Source organism: Megalops cyprinoides, chromosome 13, assembly GCF_013368585.1.
Source record: "Megalops cyprinoides isolate fMegCyp1 chromosome 13, fMegCyp1.pri, whole genome shotgun sequence".
Lineage (NCBI taxonomy): Eukaryota > Metazoa > Chordata > Actinopteri > Elopiformes > Megalopidae > Megalops > Megalops cyprinoides.
The window spans coordinates 20409887-20427946 of record NC_050595.1 but is presented as its reverse complement, the minus strand read 5'-3'; the positions used below and the strand labels follow the sequence as shown (position 1 = coordinate 20427946).

The window sequence follows — 18060 nt, the reverse complement described above, 5'->3', positions numbered from 1 at the left end:
TTAAATGATGTAGAGTTGCATGAGTTTTAAACTCTAAGACAGGGCTGACTGCAGAAGCCCCATCCCCAGACTCGTTTGACATCTTCTCCTTTGGATGCAGGCCTTACAAACGTATCTGGCAGGCTTGACTCATAAAAGCAACATCTCTTGAGTAAGGCTTAGCTGTAACTGACCGTTACCTCAGTAAAAGCAAACAATGGAGCAAACTTGTAACAGCTAAAGGAAGAGCTGAATTTGCACTGAATGTGTGCCCGTATCGTTCATATGCAGTGAAAGGGCACCTGCTTGTGGCGTGAGCAACAGTGGCAAAGCCCCTGCCAAGGGCCACTCCTCTCTCATCCATACCTCTCTATGCCAGCTGTGCTACCAGTGTGTGAGGACTGGCAAGCACTATACCGGTGTGTACAGAAGTGGCATATGGGTCTGCATAAGTGAACTGAAATAGCATGACCGAGTGCAATGTGAGGAGTCTTGAGGGTCTCTCACAATATGAGACTGCAGCTTACGGACGGAAGTGCTCTGTAGACATGCTTGGAAAGGAACAATGAAGCCGCTTACTGTAGGTTTCAACAGCCATCCTACAAGTTTGCTATGAGATCCGCACCCTTTACTTACAGTGGAAACAATGCATACCTGCTTGTGATGTGGGAGCACGGGATTTAGTCAGCCTCGCTGTCAGCACCTTGGGGAACTTCAATAGAATATTGCAAATAAAACGAATTCTTATTAACGTTTCTCACTTGACATTTCTATCGAACGCAAAAAGATATTATGTTTTTCTTTGTTGCTGTTAATATTGTTACTGTCGCTGTCATTATTGATCTGAGCATTGTTGTTGGCAAATTCTCCCTCCCACTCCCGGCGTGTCATACTTGCAGACTGCGGTAGGGTCCCAGCGGTGGCACGCAGTGCAGGTCGTTGTCTCGCACTTCTGTCTCCCTACCAGTTCTAAATATGAGGAAACGAGAAAGCGATAGCAGTCTGTGTGGAGGAAACGCGCAGCGGTGCCCCGAGGGTTATTTCTGTCATCGTCCAAGAATCAGCACAGTTTAGACACAGACGACCAAGGAGAGGAAAAACTACTGGAGCTAATGCTTGCAATTTATTTGGGCTACTTTATTTTAAAAACGAGAATAAGAGTAGTCTATAACATAATGACGTATCTAACCATCTAACAAGTCAGACTAAGTAGCACCCAGACAACAGTGCATTGCCGTGTATCAGATCATAGTTGACAAGACCTGTTCACCATTTCAACTATCGTCGACTGATCTTGTGAGAAATCACTTTCATTGCACACCCTTTATCTGGGATAGTTGCTCGCTACTACGGAAACCATGCAAGAAAGGTTACATTATTTTCCGCCCAGCTGAACAAAGGAGTAACTATTTAATTGCCTGTTTCAACAAGACAGCAGCCGGTCTTTTTTTCGGGTTTCCGAATTCGGGGTCGAACGCTTCCCCTCCGGTTGCGCAGCCAAGCTCGGTCCTAAAGCGTGCTGGAGGGCTCCATGCAGCCACAAAGGTAAGAGTCCGTAACGCGTTGTCCAGACAAAATAATCCTCTTTTAGTACCGATTATGTATACGCTTTAACTGTACTACAATATAGACAAATTTGTGTAGCATTTTGTGTATATTACACTTTTCCTAATTTTGATAACGTAAAGCTGTTCTACTGTGGCTGCACCACACTTCAGCATTGTGTGCCGGCTTTCTGCTTCATTCCGAAAATATTGTCAGCCTGACTTTAAATTGTGAAAATTTTGCTTTGCTTTTTGATGTCTAATTTTTTTCATAGATCCGTACCAATAAGGTAATTACAACGCTCTTGTTTGTCTGGTTGTGGCCGAAGTAACACGTGTTAAATAAAAAGTTAAATTAACATTTGGTGTTGAATGGTGAAACGTGTAAGGACAAGATCATACTGAACATGGGAGAGAATAAACCCAATATCAGCTTAATATTTTTTTTCCGACGTCCTGATAAAATAATTGTAATAACCCATTGCTGTTATTATTACCGTAGACAAGAAGGAATTAACCACTCGTATTTTTTTTTTTCAGAAAGGTATTTGCTCAGCAATAATGGCACATTTTTTGTTTGCTTGTTTTCGACAGGAGTTTTCACATCTGCACAACTTGCTAGCAAATGTATCCGCTGTTCCTGAGGTTGGCGCGTGATTAATGTTATTCTGCTAAATTAAAAGATTTTTATTTTTCAAAAAATCAGCCGGTACGACCCGATATGTGTGGTTTACAAAGGAGATATGTAGGTCGTAAAGTGTTTTGATGTGGTCGTGATTGCCGCTTGTTGATTTAATTGCATTTCAATTGCTCAATTTGTCCAAATTGAAATTTTAATGGTAGATGTTCTCGTCTCGCTTTCACTCGACCATCTGGCGTAGAGTAGGGTTGCATACTTAAGCCGATAGTGGTTGGTGCAAGCGCCATCTATTGGAAAGCGATTTGTAACTCGTTGCTCAACATCAGATTGCCACCAGCAGGCTGTAGGTTTTGTATTAGACAGTTCGCGTTATCACGTTAACCTTGTTTTACGCATATCAGTATGACTAGTATCAATCAAAAATATTCTTCTCTTACAACATCAGTCCTGCGTTTACCCTGCTTTCCCATCAGAAATGTTATCGAGCAGATATGTTCAACAAAAACTGCTGTGCGGAAGTCATGTTTTTGTATAGTTCAAACAGTGAATTGGGTTTCATAATGAAACATTTTTCTTTTAAGAAGGGGCAGGGTTTTAGTGGTTTCCAGGGAACATTACTAGGTGTCTTTTACAGTATTTAATGGTAGTAATGCCTTCTGCACCATGGAGCAGAAGGATTTGGCGTATAAATTATTCTGACATTATTGGTGATATTTTTTCTGTCCTTTATTTTGTTTCTCTGTTAATTTCAGGTTAAACTCTGCCATTGTGTTTTAAGTTATATAGCTTGTGTGCCCCTTTGAATATGTAATGTTTCTTAAGTTATGATGTTAGGTTACATCTTGTGAGAAGATAACCACCTGTGGCATGTAGGTCTGCATTATTTTCTGCTCTAAATTCCTTTAAAAACAGTCAGTTACTATGCTGTACATTAACATGCAGTGCCCTGTGGAAATCACAGTGCAATTTGAACATTGTTAAAAGAAAGTATTTTGAAACCAACAGGTTTGTGTAAAGTGACTGCTCACCAGTTCAGATGTAGAACATCCATTTTATGCTGTGATATCTTTATTTAGCAAAGCATCCTTATTCAACGTAATACCCATGCAAATGGTGGAACATGATTCACGTGGTGGTGGAGGAAAAAAAAAGAGTTTGAAAGACAAATAACATCGCGGTCAAGACAGCAGATACATAAGGCATACAAGGTAACCTGCATGTTGAAACTAGATGGTACCTCAAGGATTTTCCAAACTGAAACTCTTATATTGCCAGCATTCAACAGAGAGGGGTGGGAGGGGCAAACTATTGCTCTTGCATTATTTAGATACAATTTCTTTAGTCATGCATTTTGAAAATGCTAACAAAATTGTTTCTGTACTCATACTTCACTAGACATTCAGCTGTGAGATCATGCATCATACATTAAGGAATTGTGTGTGTGTGTGTGTGTGTATATATATATATATATATATATATATATATATGTTTGTATAATCTTATGACTGAACTAAACAAGGTGCTGGGAATTATGAAAATTACAGGACAGACTGCATTTTGCACAGTTACCGCAAACTGGCAAACTAGAGAGCATGCTCAGTTTATGAAAGCAATGTTTTGGAATACAGTTTTTTTTTTATCCTGTGAAATCATTTTTCACTAACATTTAGCTGATAATGAATACTATTAATAACCACAGTCTGTGGAATAGCTGCACTGCATGGGGTGGCAGTGTGGTACAGTCTTCATCGTGTAAAGCCTTTTATTCTCATTCATGGAGCGCTGTGGTTATACTCTTGAGTATGCTAATTAACTTGAATTACATCTGTAAATATTTAGCAGTGTCTGTGAATAATTAAAAAAAATAATATAATGAACGAGTGAGTCAATACATAATAAATAAGCTATATGCAAATCACCCTAGGTATGACTGTCTTTTAAGCAAATAAATAATAATGTGTTGGGATTTGTTGTTTTGATACAGGCGTTTCTACTGGCCACCCAAAACTGTATTCCTACCCCAAAACTGATGTTTCACACATGAGGTCAGGCATACACTAAAATGGTGTCTGAACCACAGATATGTTTTATTTTGAGTTCACTATTGGCCTTTTAGTGCACTGGTGTGATCCAAATGAAGCTTTCTGAATCAACTTACACATGTGTGCTGTATTCTTTGTTACATCATTTATTTGGCCATTCATGTATTTCAACAGAATCCGGCATGAGAATTTAATCATCATGGAAATAATATTCATATATGAGTTGGATATATTACAGATTTGACACCATTGTGCAATATTCCAAAAAATGTATAATACACAATGGGTATATTTGGATGTTATATTTCAGTTGTGGGAATAGGTGGGTTTATGTTTTTTCCAGATCATGAGGACGTTTTGTTTTGTGTTGACAAATGTGTTGACATCTTTTTGTTCTAAAACTAAATCAATTTTATGATCTTTTTTGCTGAACAGAATTCAAATCCCATGTTTACCACAGTATATAATCAACAATGTTTATTACAATTGACATTTTTAATCATTTTAATTATCTATGTTTATTGCCAAATACATATATTTTATTTCTTGACAAAGTAATGTATACAAAAATATACAAATTTTCATTCTTAAAAGTGAAGTTATTTCTTTTTTTTTTCCAGAATTCACGTTTGTAATAGTTAATCACTGTTTTGTGGTATGTGTGAAATGAGAGAGGAAAATGTAAGATTTATTTCACAAAGCTATAACAGTGGGAACGTTTTCGTTGCTGTAATATGGTGACTCAGACCCAAAACGTTGCCCATTGATTTGTGTGATAAATTGATTCGTTTTAGTTCATTTAGACCTGACATCTGCTTGTAGACTCTAGGCAATCATGGGCCTCCCTGGACAGAGATACTTTATTTCTGCTCTGGGCGACTGGGTATTTTCATATTATATTTAATAGGTAGATAACTTTCACAGATCGCTTTGTTTACGGATAATTCTAAATGTGCACCTCATCTCTTCTTTATAGACCCGCAGCGTAGGGAGAAAAACATCACCTAAGGTGACTCGCAAGAAATCTGACCATCGAGAAATGCCTCGAGAATTTCGAATAGTTGATCGCTCCAGATCGTCGCGCTCGTTATTCGGCAAGATGTTCAAGATTCAAAGCGACTTTCAGGAACCGAGGTCTTTCGTCAAGGTCGGAGTGTAATTCGAAACTGCGTGGGGGTTGAGGGCAGAAGGAAAAGGCTTTCCCATTGGTTCAGAAAGGACGGTGGGCAGCGCCTTCTTGACACCCCCGAAATGGGAGATCGATTGCTATTTTTCGCTGTTATGCTCAGGAATCCTAAACATTGATAGTGTGGAGGTGGAGCGCGGAGGGGAAAGTAGCGAACGCTGGGACGCGCCAGATGTGCTAAAATATTTATTCCCGATCAGAGGAGATGGTTTCACTTCGTTGCTCGTCCCGCGTTTATCCCCCCGTGTCCCCATGCTCGGAGTTTCTACCACGACTAATGATACAATTAATCTAGTCGGCTAATTCTATTTTCCGCCTCTCTTGTTGACTTGGCCAGGGAGAGGAGGGAAGTGCGATCCCGTGCTGGATGGATGGTTATGGGGAAAGGAGGAAGACCTTCGGCGCTAAATGTTGGCAAGATCCTCACATTGTTAATCTACGTTTTTCCCACAGGTAAGAGTCGAAAATCGTTCATTTTCTATGCGCTAGCATACTGTAGTTGCTGTCTTTTGTAGGACCGAGTCCTGGAAACTTTTCAGAAAACTGGTGAACACATTGCCGTTCAGGTATCCCACTGTAGTGACAAGTAACTAACAAAGCAGCCCCCTGAGAGTGTTACATTGTTTAAGAAACTTGTAACCGCGTGCTTTGTTATATTCATTGTTACACTGTTTTGTTAAATTCCAGTAGACGAAATGTTTTGTTCAGATGTTTATTTTTAAGGCTGAGTATATCGGAGTTATCGGTAAACGGTTGAGATTTTGTGTTTAGCAAGATACAATGCACATCGTGGCAACGTAACACGGCATTTGATTTATGTTGCAACATAAAATTAACATTTCTGTAGTGTTATTGAGCACACCAGTGGATTATGTTACGCTACCATGAAAAACTCTTTAAAATATCAAATCTAAGAGAAAACGTCGTATGATTAACATCTAAATTGCGTTTGCAAATGTCCTAAGTAAAACGCGGAACCTGTGGATCCGTGCGCTATGGTTAGCTACAAATAATTGATGGCTTCGCCGTTGTTTTATCGGATCTGCGTGTTCACTTAATGTAGTTGTTAAGTTTAGACGTCGCGGAGAAAGTAAAAGGTCTCCGCACATTTCGGATTTAGTTACCTAATCTGTTTTAAATGAAACCATGGTGTTCTCACAATGAGTTTGGCAGAGCAGCGCGTGAGCATTCCTTCTGAACCCCTAGCAAACCCTGTCTGGTTGGGGGAGGGGATCGAGTTCAACACTATACAGATTGAAGCCCTAATTTTTCAATTTTGAAATGCGTTTACGTAAATTGTAACTGTTGCCTTTAACTTGTTTACTGTGAGTGCCCCTTGCCTTGTAGCTTTTCCCAAAAGCATGTTTTAATTATGGAGTAATCCATGGAACTGCCGATAAAACGTAGCCTGTAGTGTAGCCCATAGTTCTAGTGTGGTTAAAATTGCCGTGGTGCAACACACGTGTTAGTATATATGTTATCTTTTTACAGTAAAAGGTAAAAAATATTAGTGACATGTATACAAGACTTGAGGGGGATGTTGATTTTTGGGACAAGTGGCCTTCGTAATTCTAGTAATAAACTGATTAGTATAGAAAGGAATTTCTGTCCTACCCCATAAACTTAGCTATCAGAAGTTCCGCGGGTTAACAGCCCGCTCTTATCACCCGTCTCTTTCATGCCACTAAGCGTTGAACAAAAAAGAGATAATGTAAGTGTTAGTCGATGTTTACTCGATCTGAAGATTAGTTTACTGCGGTTTATCAGATGGGTGATAAATGTCTTTTGTTATGGAGGGGGAAGGGACTGGCTTCAGTCCTACACTGCACTAAAAGTGAGTTTATGTGTCACAAAACACTCCCTTGGTTAAAACCCATACGAACACCTTTAAAAGTGTTATTAAATGATTGTAATTGTTTAGAAACATGTTGATGACGTAAAGATTCGAAGGTACGTCGGTAGAACCGTGTTTTGGGACGAAAACCACATTCTTAATACAACATGTTCAGACATTTAAATATGTGTTTTTAAACATCTTGTCATCAGGGATTTTGGACATTGAGTAATACCTATATATAAGACATGAGGACAACAAATAATTTAACAAAGACTGATTGTCTAGTTTTAATCAATAACAGCATTGTTTACACAGATGGGAGTGCAACATCAGTTGCTGATGTAAGTGATCAACTAGGGAAGTTTTCTATAAGCTTCAAAAAGAGGTATACGATGAAATTCAACAGGATTCTGATTGTTTTATTGGTAGCCGGAAAGTATTGTAAAGAGTAAAGGACTGAAGTGGTGGCAATGTTGCATGTTTGTACTGTACAGAGATTTCAGAGCTCAGCATATGTTGGGTAAACAGAATAAAGTTCATCTGCTTGTCATCCAGTTTTGCTGTGTTTGCAGGTGAAATTGATGTTTAGAGACAGTTTTTTTTAATTATTTATAGCATTGACCCTCCTTGTCTTTGCAAGAGCCAAGCAGGCCAGTGGTTTATTAGTCAGGGGTGACAGTGTCGCCCCTTCTCCACTAGGGGGCTGGAATCAGACAGACTCCCTAAGTTACAGTTTATTTGTTTTTCCCATTGTCATTTTGTTGGGCTGAATGAGAGCTAACTGTGTTGGCTTGGCTCCACAGCCAGTCTGGGGCTTGCCGATGTGCTTCTTTTTGTCAAACGTTCCTTCTTGTCATTTCTAACAGTATAGGTGTGCAATAGCTATAGGCATTGATAGCTGTGTTACCTCAGCATTAATCACAGAACAGCATGGGTCAGTACTTCAAGATTAGTTAAAATGACTGATGGGTGACTGACTTTTTAAATGTTTGTTTATGGAAGGGAAAAAAAATTGCAGTTTATCTCCTGCTTACAAATTTACAACAGCAAATATCTCTCTTTCTGTTCAAATTTATATGACACATTACCACCACAGCACTGCAGTGGAAAAAGCAGTGTCAGCCAGGTTACAGTATGGCTTTGCTCAGTGCAGATCTCACAGTGGAAAATGGATATTTTAAAAACAACTCTAAGTATGAATGTGGAGTCCAGACAATTGAAAGCACACAGGTTTGTCCTGTAAAAACCATGGGCAGAAGTTTTTTGTTAATGCTGATTGTGTCATAAGCTGGCAAGCAAAGGCACACATTTTTGCTTGTGATTTTGCTTGCTTATTTACACACAAATCAGACATAGCCACTGCCAAAAACAAAAACTCTAAAGATGCTCTTGGATTGGGGGAGACTTGAAAAGGCTGGCTTTGCTTATTAAATATCCCATTGATTAATATGATCTGTGTAATTTAATATAGCAGATTAAATAACTGACCAAATTAGCCTGTACCACGTTTATCTTTTTGGAAAACATTTGTTCGTTTTTCTTCCGGTGATCTGTATGTATATAGAAGAGTTTATAACTAATAGAGATGGAGAGAGGGGATGATAAGGTTGCTGCAACGTTGAGTCAGTCAAATTTACTTGAAAAGTGACAAATCTTTCAATTGTAAAGTGTATACATTATCTTAGCTGGTTCAAGATTTTGACTTTTCCAAAATATTTAAATGTTTGCCAGATTTGCTTACTCATTAAAGGTTATCCTTGGCTGGGATAAAAGCTTGGTGAAGGTCTTGCCAGGAGAGAGAGTGTAGACCGACGAGCAGGAAGTTTACTGGATTTACTTATGAAAGGGAGTTGTATTCCCTATGTTCAGGTGACCTGAATGCCAAGGGGATATCTGCAAAGCGTGCTTTAGTTTGAAAGCAGCCTGTGCTGCGGATTGGGGGGTGGTTACATAGCAGCCGTAATCCAAATTTATGGAATTGTGAGACGCTCCCCTCTGTTGTTTATGGAGCTGGAGGGACTACAGAGATCTTGGAGAGTAGTAAAAGGAGATCTTGTGGCTTTAAAGGAGCCTGTAGCCCTCTCCTCCCCCCCAAGCACAGCAGCTGAAACTCGACCTAATCCCTTTACACAGGGGTAATTTATTGCTCTGTTGCTCCTCTCAATGGCAAATTACATTGTCTTCATAGAGAGCCTAAAAACTGCCCCCTCCCACCCTCACACACACACACTCATACCCCTCCATTCCCTCCAGCTACAATTGAATTCTTTTAAACATGCTTTTTTTGCCTCCTTTCAGGGGAGCTATTTATCTCACACCCCTAGGAGGCCATTCATCAGCATTCTCATAGCCGCCTTTTTAATGTAAAAGAGAGAATGATATCATTACAGGGCTGTTATGTGTGATTTTCCCAAGACATCCACTGCCAAAGAATTGTGCTTTGCTAACAAATAATATTTATTGTTAGGCTCCATACCTTTGGTGTGTCTGTTCATGTGCACATTTAATTAATTAATTTATTTAGCTACTTAGTTTCACCAAATTGGGAATGCTGTTCTGCACAAGTGCTCTCTGTCTTGATTCAGAGTTCATTGTTTGTGTGTGTGTGCGTGTGTGTGTGTGTGTGTGTGTGTGTGTGCGTGCACATGTGGAAATTTAGGTGTTCTGTGTACTTTAAATTACCTTGGAGATTTAATCATTCAAATAACTAATTAAATGTCAGGATTTTTCCTGCTGGGTGTAGTCTACTAGATTATCACTGCCATGTCACTGTTTTTGATTATAAACTGGAATGGTGCTTTTACCATTAATGTCATTAAATGAGTGAAGCCAGCCAGAAACACATTACAGCATAATGATGGTAATTTATATTATTATCGTACAAGGTCGCTAGGTACCGAGTACACTTCTTATTTGGGGTATATTGGGCTAAATGTCATACTTTTATATGACATCCCACCCATTGGTTGCTGTGACATCTTAAAGAAAACACACTTGTTGGGGTCATGTGATAACTCAGAATTCACTGCAACATTTTTAAAAATGTGTGTGTCTTTCTGAATGGTCATGTCATTGAATTGTTTTTGGATCCCCTTTAATTAACATGTGTGCTGATGATCCTAGGTCTCTCCTGGACTGAAACTGCTTTCTCTCTACCTCATAAATGTCTGGTATGAATCAGGTTTTAAGGAATTGTGCTTGTACGTGACAGTGCTGTTTGAGTTCAGCTCTCGCGGGCCGCAAGGAATTCTGGTTTTCATTCCATCTGCTGTAGTCACACAGTTATTTAACTAATATAATTGCTCAATTTGTCTGCAGTTAGCGAAAAATTAGAGGAACGCTGTATCCCAAGGTCTTGAACTCAAAGGTTCCAAGGTTTAGTTAGTGCCTTAAGCATTATAGTACTGTAATGATAATATACACAACCCAGATTTACTAATCAGTGGCAATTCCCTAATAACCTGATTAGATGTGACATTCAAACAAGGGATCATTGAAATAATCAACCCTGTGATACAATTAACAGGCAGTAAGGGGTATGGTAATGGAGAGAAGGAATAAGTGGAGAAAATGAATATTGAGCAAACAGTCCTAACCTTTTCTGTGTCAACTTAAAATGAGTGTGGTTGTGCCTGTCCAACTCAATTTTTACTGTGGAGTGCGGAAAGGTTTTTTTTTTCCAAAAGTACATGCAACTTTGTGTGACACTTATGAGGTCAACGAAGAGTACACTTCTCCCCGATCCAAGACACTCATTCTTGGATGTTGAAAGCCTTTAACTGCATGGGCAGGAACAGTAAGACTACAAATGTCCTTCATACGGTAGCTGCTTGATTCTTATGTAAGCACTAGTGCAATGTATGAGAAACATACTTAAATGCGTACCTCAATCAGAAACAGACCATATTTATAAGTAAACAATAATGTAAGATTTTGGAACTGGTGTGTACATTTTAAGGTGAGCATCTGCTTTTTTAAAGGTGATAATGTAGAAAACATCAAATGTTGTAGGCTGTAAGCTTGATTGGTTATTTGGGCTTATTTTCTAGCAGCAAGTCAGCAGTCCCATCCTGAAGTGTTCCAGTGTTACTGTGTTGGTCTGTGTCACTGTGTGTTGGTTTATGTAGTGTAGTAGTTTTATGCTTAGTGATGTGCAATTTTGGGAGTGGGAGTTTTGTGTTAGTGTTGGTTTATATATGTTAGCTGTATTAGGTTGGGTGAGTCAGTGCTGATTTAGGCAGAGTAATAATCTTGAGGTATTCCTGTGTAGCCTGTATTGTGGTTTGTATAGGTGTGTTGTATTAGACTGGTGATTCAGTGCTGATTTAGGCTTTTCTTACTGAAGTGGTAAGATTTTCAAGTGTTCCTGTGTTATTGCATTGTGTTGTAGTGTAGGATTTGTATGTTGGATGATTGTTTTGATTTGAGCAATGTAATAATCTTGAGGTTGTGACAGTGTAACTGTGTTTTAATGGTAGATTGTATAGGGCAGCGGTGTTATGCTGGGTGACTCAGTGCTGATTCCAGCTTTTCTCTGCAGTGAGCCTGCAGTGCAAGATCCTCAGGTGTAACTCGGAGTTCTGGGCCTCCACCTCAAGCGCGGGCCCGGAGGAGGAGTTCTGCACCGCCCTGCGAGCCTACAACACCTGTGTCCGCCGCACCGCCCGCACCTGCCGGGGTGACCTGGCCTACCACTCTGCCCAGCACGGCATTGAGGACCTCATGAGCCAGCACAACTGCTCCCGGGAGGGCCCCACGTCCCAGCCGCGGCCCCGCACCCCGCCCCCTCCCCGTCCCGACAGCCAGGAGCGCTCGGATGGACCGGAGATCTGTCACTACGAGCGCGGCTACCAGCGCCACTCCGCAGCCCCAAACTACACCCACTGCGGCTTCTTCGGAGACCCGCACCTCCGCACGTTCAGTGACGACTTCCAGACCTGCAAAGTAGAGGGGGCGTGGCCTCTCATCCACAACAAGTATCTGTCCGTGCAGGTGACCAACACGCCTGTCTTGCCTGGTTCCTCTGCTACGGCAACTAGCAAGGTGAGAGACCATCCCGCTGCTCTGTCCTGCCTCTGTCTAACTGCTCTGGTCTTTGTTGCTACTACTATACTGGTGGTATTTTTTAGACAAAGCAACCAACAGTTCATGCTTTTATCCTGTAAACATGTATATCATAGCTAATTGGAGCATACCATCATAGTTAAAGCTCTTTGTTAAAAGACAGCTTTGAAAGTTTAACCTGGAGAAAGTGTCTGTTTGGGTGTTCCAACCACGTGCCAAGCAGATGGCAATTGCCTGGTATTACCTGTTTGTCACCGTTCGGAGAACAATTTAAGATGCCCTTTATAAAAGCTGAAGGTTAAGGAACATTGCTGAATTTAAAAAGCTGCACTTCTACCAGTCTTCCCTGGCCAAACCTCACTTTGTGTCTGGGGATTTTTTTCTTGTTGAGTCATACATTGTGGAATGACCTTTAGAGTGCACAAACTGGTTATTCTTAAGTCTCACTCATTACAGAAAGTTAAATTGTATTATTGTGACTGTCTGGGACTGGAAGCGACCAGTGCAAAACAATTGTAGGTGTCTGACTCCATTAATATGGTTGTTTGTACTATTACTTGGATCGGGCCCATGGCAGATGAAGAAGCGATAAGCGGGGCAATTTATAATGTCTTGATAAGTCTTTTAAATGAGATGCCAGAATTATAACAGCAGCAATAACTTATGTCAACCTAACTCCAGACTGCCTGGGTCTGTGGCAGCCAAGGCTAATGTTACGAAGGCCTGGGACAGCCATTTCATTTGTTTGCACGTGAATTAAAGGCCTGCTTTTTCAAGTAAGCGCTCAGCCCTCGCAGGAAACTGCAGATATTTTCTCCTGATTGGTTCAGGGGACTCTGGTCAGCTCTCAGGCTTCGAATTAACTTTGTTTTCCCGTCACGGTACATTTGGTAAAGTAAATGGGAGGGTTACTCTGGAAGTAGCCCACAGTAGGATTCTAGGGTAAAAAAGGGTGCCAGTATCCCTCTACCTGTACCATAAGCCATCTCACCCTAATCTGTCCATTTTATGTTCCGCTGTCTGTGCACATGCAACTTCAGTGCACTAGACAAGTGCATATCTCTTCTTTGAATACATTTGTCAAAGAAATGTCCATTTCCCTTATCCAGGCCTGGTAATAATTCATTATTATAACAGCAGGTTCTTATTCGCGTAGCATAATGTTTTGAGTTTTGTACTGTTCTTGGAAACAAATAGCTAAGCTATTCGAAGTATTCAACCTCGGCTTTGCGTAGGAAAAACAAAACTAAACCCAACAGCACCTGGATAAACGAGATCTGGCTGTTTAAAGAACAGCCCGCTTGTTCCTTTCATTCTTTAAACTGAGTCAGCAGCAAGAGAGTGCCATTTTTTCAATGGTTACCGTGTCCCAACTGCCAACAGAGGCGCTGACCTAGGATCAGCGGAGGGAGAGTGGCAGGATGTTTGACAGGGTAATTACAGGGCAGCTTGGCGTACCCTCCCCCCACCCAGATCATTGCCACACTGCAGTCCCGGGGTCACTTCTGTGACACCGACTTGTTGGCCCTCCATAATGAAATTGCAGAACCCGAAATCTGCCGAGCCTCATTAAACTGGCTCCAGCACCCACTCTTACACGGCCAGCAAGACCCTGCTGCAGGCGTTTGGGTTTTTTCTTTTTTTTGGGCCTGAATGGATGGTCTTTGTGTGTGAAAATGGAGGCCCAGTTCAACAGAGATTGGCCCTCGTGTTTTTTTTTCTTTTTTTTCTCAGTATGTTTACTTTGGCTGTAGCAGGCTGATTTGCTGCCGAAATGACTCCTTTGTTGGATTATATGCACTGGACACTGGACTGCTGTGCTCAGTGTGGCCTTCCAAAAAGAATGGCCCTGTCAGTCACATGGTGATCATCACCAACATCTCCTTATTTCAGTAAACCATGAACAAAAACAGGTCTTTCATTAATAGAAGTTGCACTGACTTAGTATTTTTACTGTGTCTAGCATGAGTTTTCAGTGCAGGTTACTACATGCCATGCAGGTTTGTTCATGTGAATTAAATGTACAGGATCCAGTGTTATTAAACAAGCAGGTCTTTGTGAACAGAGCCACACTTTGCAGAATGTGAGGGTGGACTGTGCTCCGTCTGGGGTGTAACTATGCTGTTAGACTTGGGGGCAGTGCCCTGTCGTCACTTTGAGGCCAAGCTTTTAAAAACCAGGTTGGAAATGAGAGAAAGGGCCAAAAAAGTTTTCAACACTATTTTGAAGCCTTGTAAAGGCACCGACATTGACATGTGTCTGATTACTGATGAGACTGTATTGCACGGGAACAGACAAGCCGTTTTAGCCAATTAACACTGTAAGAATGGTCAGTATGTGGGTCATGCTTAGAGCCAGACCCAGATGAATTCCTGGAATATGTTCCAGCATGGAGAGAGAGATAATATGGGTGTGGTAGGAGAGTGATTTTCACCACATTTTAGGCATTTTTTGTCACCTGTTCCCATTTTATACCTGGTTTAAAATGTCTGGGCTTCTTCATTTTAATCCAGGTTCACAAAAATCCACATTTTTTTTTAACCTAGAGCTATAACAGTGCCCCAGTGAACCAGATAGGCCTGTTTTGGTGTGTTTACCATTTGGAATGTCTCATATTCATTAGCTATGATGAATGTATTTTTGTCTTGTCATTAAATTTGGAAAATGACTGCAACTCAAAACCTGATATAAATCTAGTATAATGTGTTGTGTTTACCTAGAAGCACAGCATCAGTAGACATAGGTGCCCCATGGCTCTGCACCCCAGTTGGTTTGTTTTTGATAGGATTGGCTTCCATAGATGCTCAGCATGCAAGGCTTGACAGGTTTCAAGCAGCAGACTAATTGACCCTTCCCTCACCCTGTCTCTCTGGGAACAGCTGACCATCATCTTCAAGAACTTCCAGGAGTGCGTGGACCAGAAGATGTACCACGCCGAGACGGATGAGCTGCCGGCGGCGTTCGCGGACGGCTCGAAGAACGGTGGCGAGCGGCACGGGGCCAGCGCCCTGCGCGTGGTGGAGAAGGTGCCGGGCCAGCACGTGGAGATCCAGGCCCGCTACATCGGCACCACCATCGTGGTGCGGCAGGTGGGGCGCTACCTCACCTTCGCCGTGCGCATGCCCGAGGAGGTCGCCACCTCCGCCGAGGACGGCGACAACCAGGACCTGTACCTATGCCTGCACGGCTGCCCGCTCAACCAGCGCATTGACTTCAGGGCCTTCAGGGCCCGGGCAGCCGAGGGCCACGGCTCGCGGGGGAGGGCGGGGGCCCCGCACCACGGCTTCACCTACCAGTCGGCTATGGCCAAGTGCAAAGAGCGTCTCCCGGTGGAGGACCTCTACTTCCAGTCCTGCGTCTTCGACCTGCTCACGTCCGGGGACATCAACTTCACCCTGGCGGCCTACTACGCTTTCGAGGACGCCAAAATGCTGCACTCCAACAAGGACAAGTTCCACATTTTCGAGAGGGCGCTGGGCGTGGGCAGCGCGGCCCCGCGGGATGTCTCCGCCCTCTCGCTGGCTCTTCTCCACCTGCTCGCTCTCCTGCTGTGGACTCAGTGCTGCTCTGCGCAGCTCTAGTCGCCTTTGCTCGGTCGTCGCACGGCGCTAGCCGTCGGTGGCACCTGCAGCCCAACCTTCTCACCGTGTCAAACGTCGGCCCACTCCGTACGCGTCACTCCGCCGTGTGTGTCCCTCGGTCGGACCGCTCCTGCCAGAGGAAACGGGGCGCCGCTGAGATTCAGGGGCAGTCGGACTCATTCGTCAACGTTCACATCATTGTGTGTGTCATTGTCATGCGTGGAGTCATCTGGCAGACGTCAGGAGAGCTCTCCTCGCCACCAGATGGCGCTTTCATCCATTTGTTCGAAGGACTGGTTCTGTCATGGTAGGCCCAGTACTTGTGGGGTCTAGAAGCCTGGACTTAGAGTGAGTCCCTCACCGCTTGTGAGGGTGAAGGCCTGTGGGAAAGAGAAGTGAGAAGTAGCCTTGAAGAAATGTGTGCTGCGTTCTTCCTCCTTCGCTGGAAAAAATGCAGCTGCAGTTCTGCATGTCTCCAGCAGGTGGCGAGGAGAAAGTGGCAGTTTTCATCACAGCTGCGTGATGTAACCGTGGCTTGGGGAAGCGGGACAGTCATCGAGATTCAGAGGGCTCAGGTTTGGGTGGGGGAGACGTCCCCCCCTGCCAAAGACCTGTCATATGAGCAAGCCCATCCGTCACTCCTGGAGATTCACGGGTCTCACTTTGTAGCTGTGGCCGCTGTTCAGTACAGCATGTGTGCTGGACTGCTCCTCTTTCTCCAACGAGTTTCGGAAAACTCTGAATACAGCCCCCAGGGTGGTAATACAGGGGAAGCCTGGTGGCTAGGGATCAGTCTGAACTGAGTACGTCTGCCAAGAGCAAACTTCACCGTCTGCCAATCACAGTGCAGAAAGAGGTCCAGTACATCCCACATTGCGGGGGTATTTAAATCTTCAGCAGTGTTTTTTCAGTTTAGTTTTATTTTATGGATGTCAGAGTTCATTTGGAATGAAAAAATAATGTTTCTGTTTCATGAAAAGAGCCCTGAACAAACTACACAGCGGACAGAAAACAAGGTTTCACACTGTCATGTTCGTGATATTAAAGTTTTTTTTTCTGCTTTGGGATTGGTTTTTGAAAGGCCAAAATTGTGATAGAAAGTGTATTGAATCTAAAATATTCCAGTGTCTTCTCAGTTGTCATTCCTCCAGTATGTGTAAAAACATTGGGCTTCAGGTCAGATGACAATGGACGATGGAGGAAGTTTGTTACAAGTCATAGTATTGATACACCACTTAGTGTAATGGTACACCGTTCAAGAACCTGGACTGGTACTAGACTGACTCTGGTGGTTTCTTCTCCCGATCATCGAGGCCAGTACCTCATCCCGTCATTTTGACTGCTCCTCATAAAGAAAATTAAATTAGCCTGGGAGCATTTGAGGGGGCGGTGCCGTGGCTACGCTGTAGGGCTTGTTTGACTCCAGTCCCTCTGTGGACCCGGGTATTTACGGCCGATGCCTTTGCCAAAGAGTAAGACCTTGTGCCAAGAGTTTGCGAACCACAGAGCTCTCCCTTCTGGGACAGTTTTGCGGTTGGATAAGAATTCTGGCTGGACGGCGGCCTGGAGCTTGTGCGATGCTGAAAGGTGCCGCTGGGTGAAGCTTGTGTGAGATTGGAAGGGGGTGGGGGGGATTTATTAAAGAGCTGATGGGGTGCACTGTGCTTTTCCTCCATTAAGACAGCCTGCCATAACATCGACACCATTAGCTGCGGTGGCATCGTCTCATTGTATGTCATTGTCATTTACAAAGCCGAAACATCTTGTCTGTTGTAGCTCTCTAGGAGCTCAGTGGGCTTGCTAATGATGGGCAGAGGCATTGTTTTCCACCAGGAGCTGAAGTATTCCATAATATTTCACAGCACAAAGACTGGCATGAGGAAGTGTCTGGTTTCCCCGCTTACTTCTGCCTGAAAATGTCCGTGGTACGTCTCTGGACTGCCAACCTCTGACATCATAGGATCTTCATAGGACAACAGAGACAGATTCTGCTTCCATCTGTACGTAATACACAGGAATAGTAGCTCAACACTTGGGTTAGCGAGCTCATAATTCTAAAGCCATGCTTTGGTTTTGAATTGGTCTTGGTTAGTTTTGGTTATTTTGAAGACAGCCATCAAACGTTATTATTTCTCAGACCTGAGGTCATTCAAGGTAACCAACACAATAGTATTTGGCAGGCCTTAT

General features: G+C 42.8%; 1 protein-coding gene across 2 annotated transcripts; it reads left to right on the top strand.

Moving 5' to 3' along the window:
• Window positions 1–962: 962 nt before the first annotated feature.
• LOC118788556 (repulsive guidance molecule A-like) lies at window positions 963–18060 on the top strand. Of its 2 annotated transcripts, none has more exons than XM_036544586.1 (4): window positions 963–1524; window positions 5729–5844; window positions 11769–12271; window positions 15172–18060. In XM_036544586.1, the coding sequence occupies exons 1-4, from the start codon at window positions 1511–1513 to the stop codon at window positions 15871–15873; spliced, it is 1335 nt and encodes a 444-aa protein (XP_036400479.1). In that variant the 5' UTR covers window positions 963–1510; the 3' UTR covers window positions 15874–18060. The 2 variants fall into 2 exon arrangements, with proteins under 2 accessions (XP_036400479.1, XP_036400480.1); XM_036544587.1 differs by lacking the exon at window positions 963–1524 and adding an exon at window positions 3306–3371.

Excerpts from the sequence above, each read along its gene's own strand:
- LOC118788556 (XM_036544586.1), top strand. Across the intron at positions 5,845-11,768 it reads AATCTACGTTTTTCCCACAG|TGAGCCTGCAGTGCAAGATC; the intron begins GTAAGAGTCGAA and ends TTTTCTCTGCAG. Across the intron at positions 12,272-15,171 it reads CTGCTACGGCAACTAGCAAG|CTGACCATCATCTTCAAGAA; the intron begins GTGAGAGACCAT and ends CTCTGGGAACAG.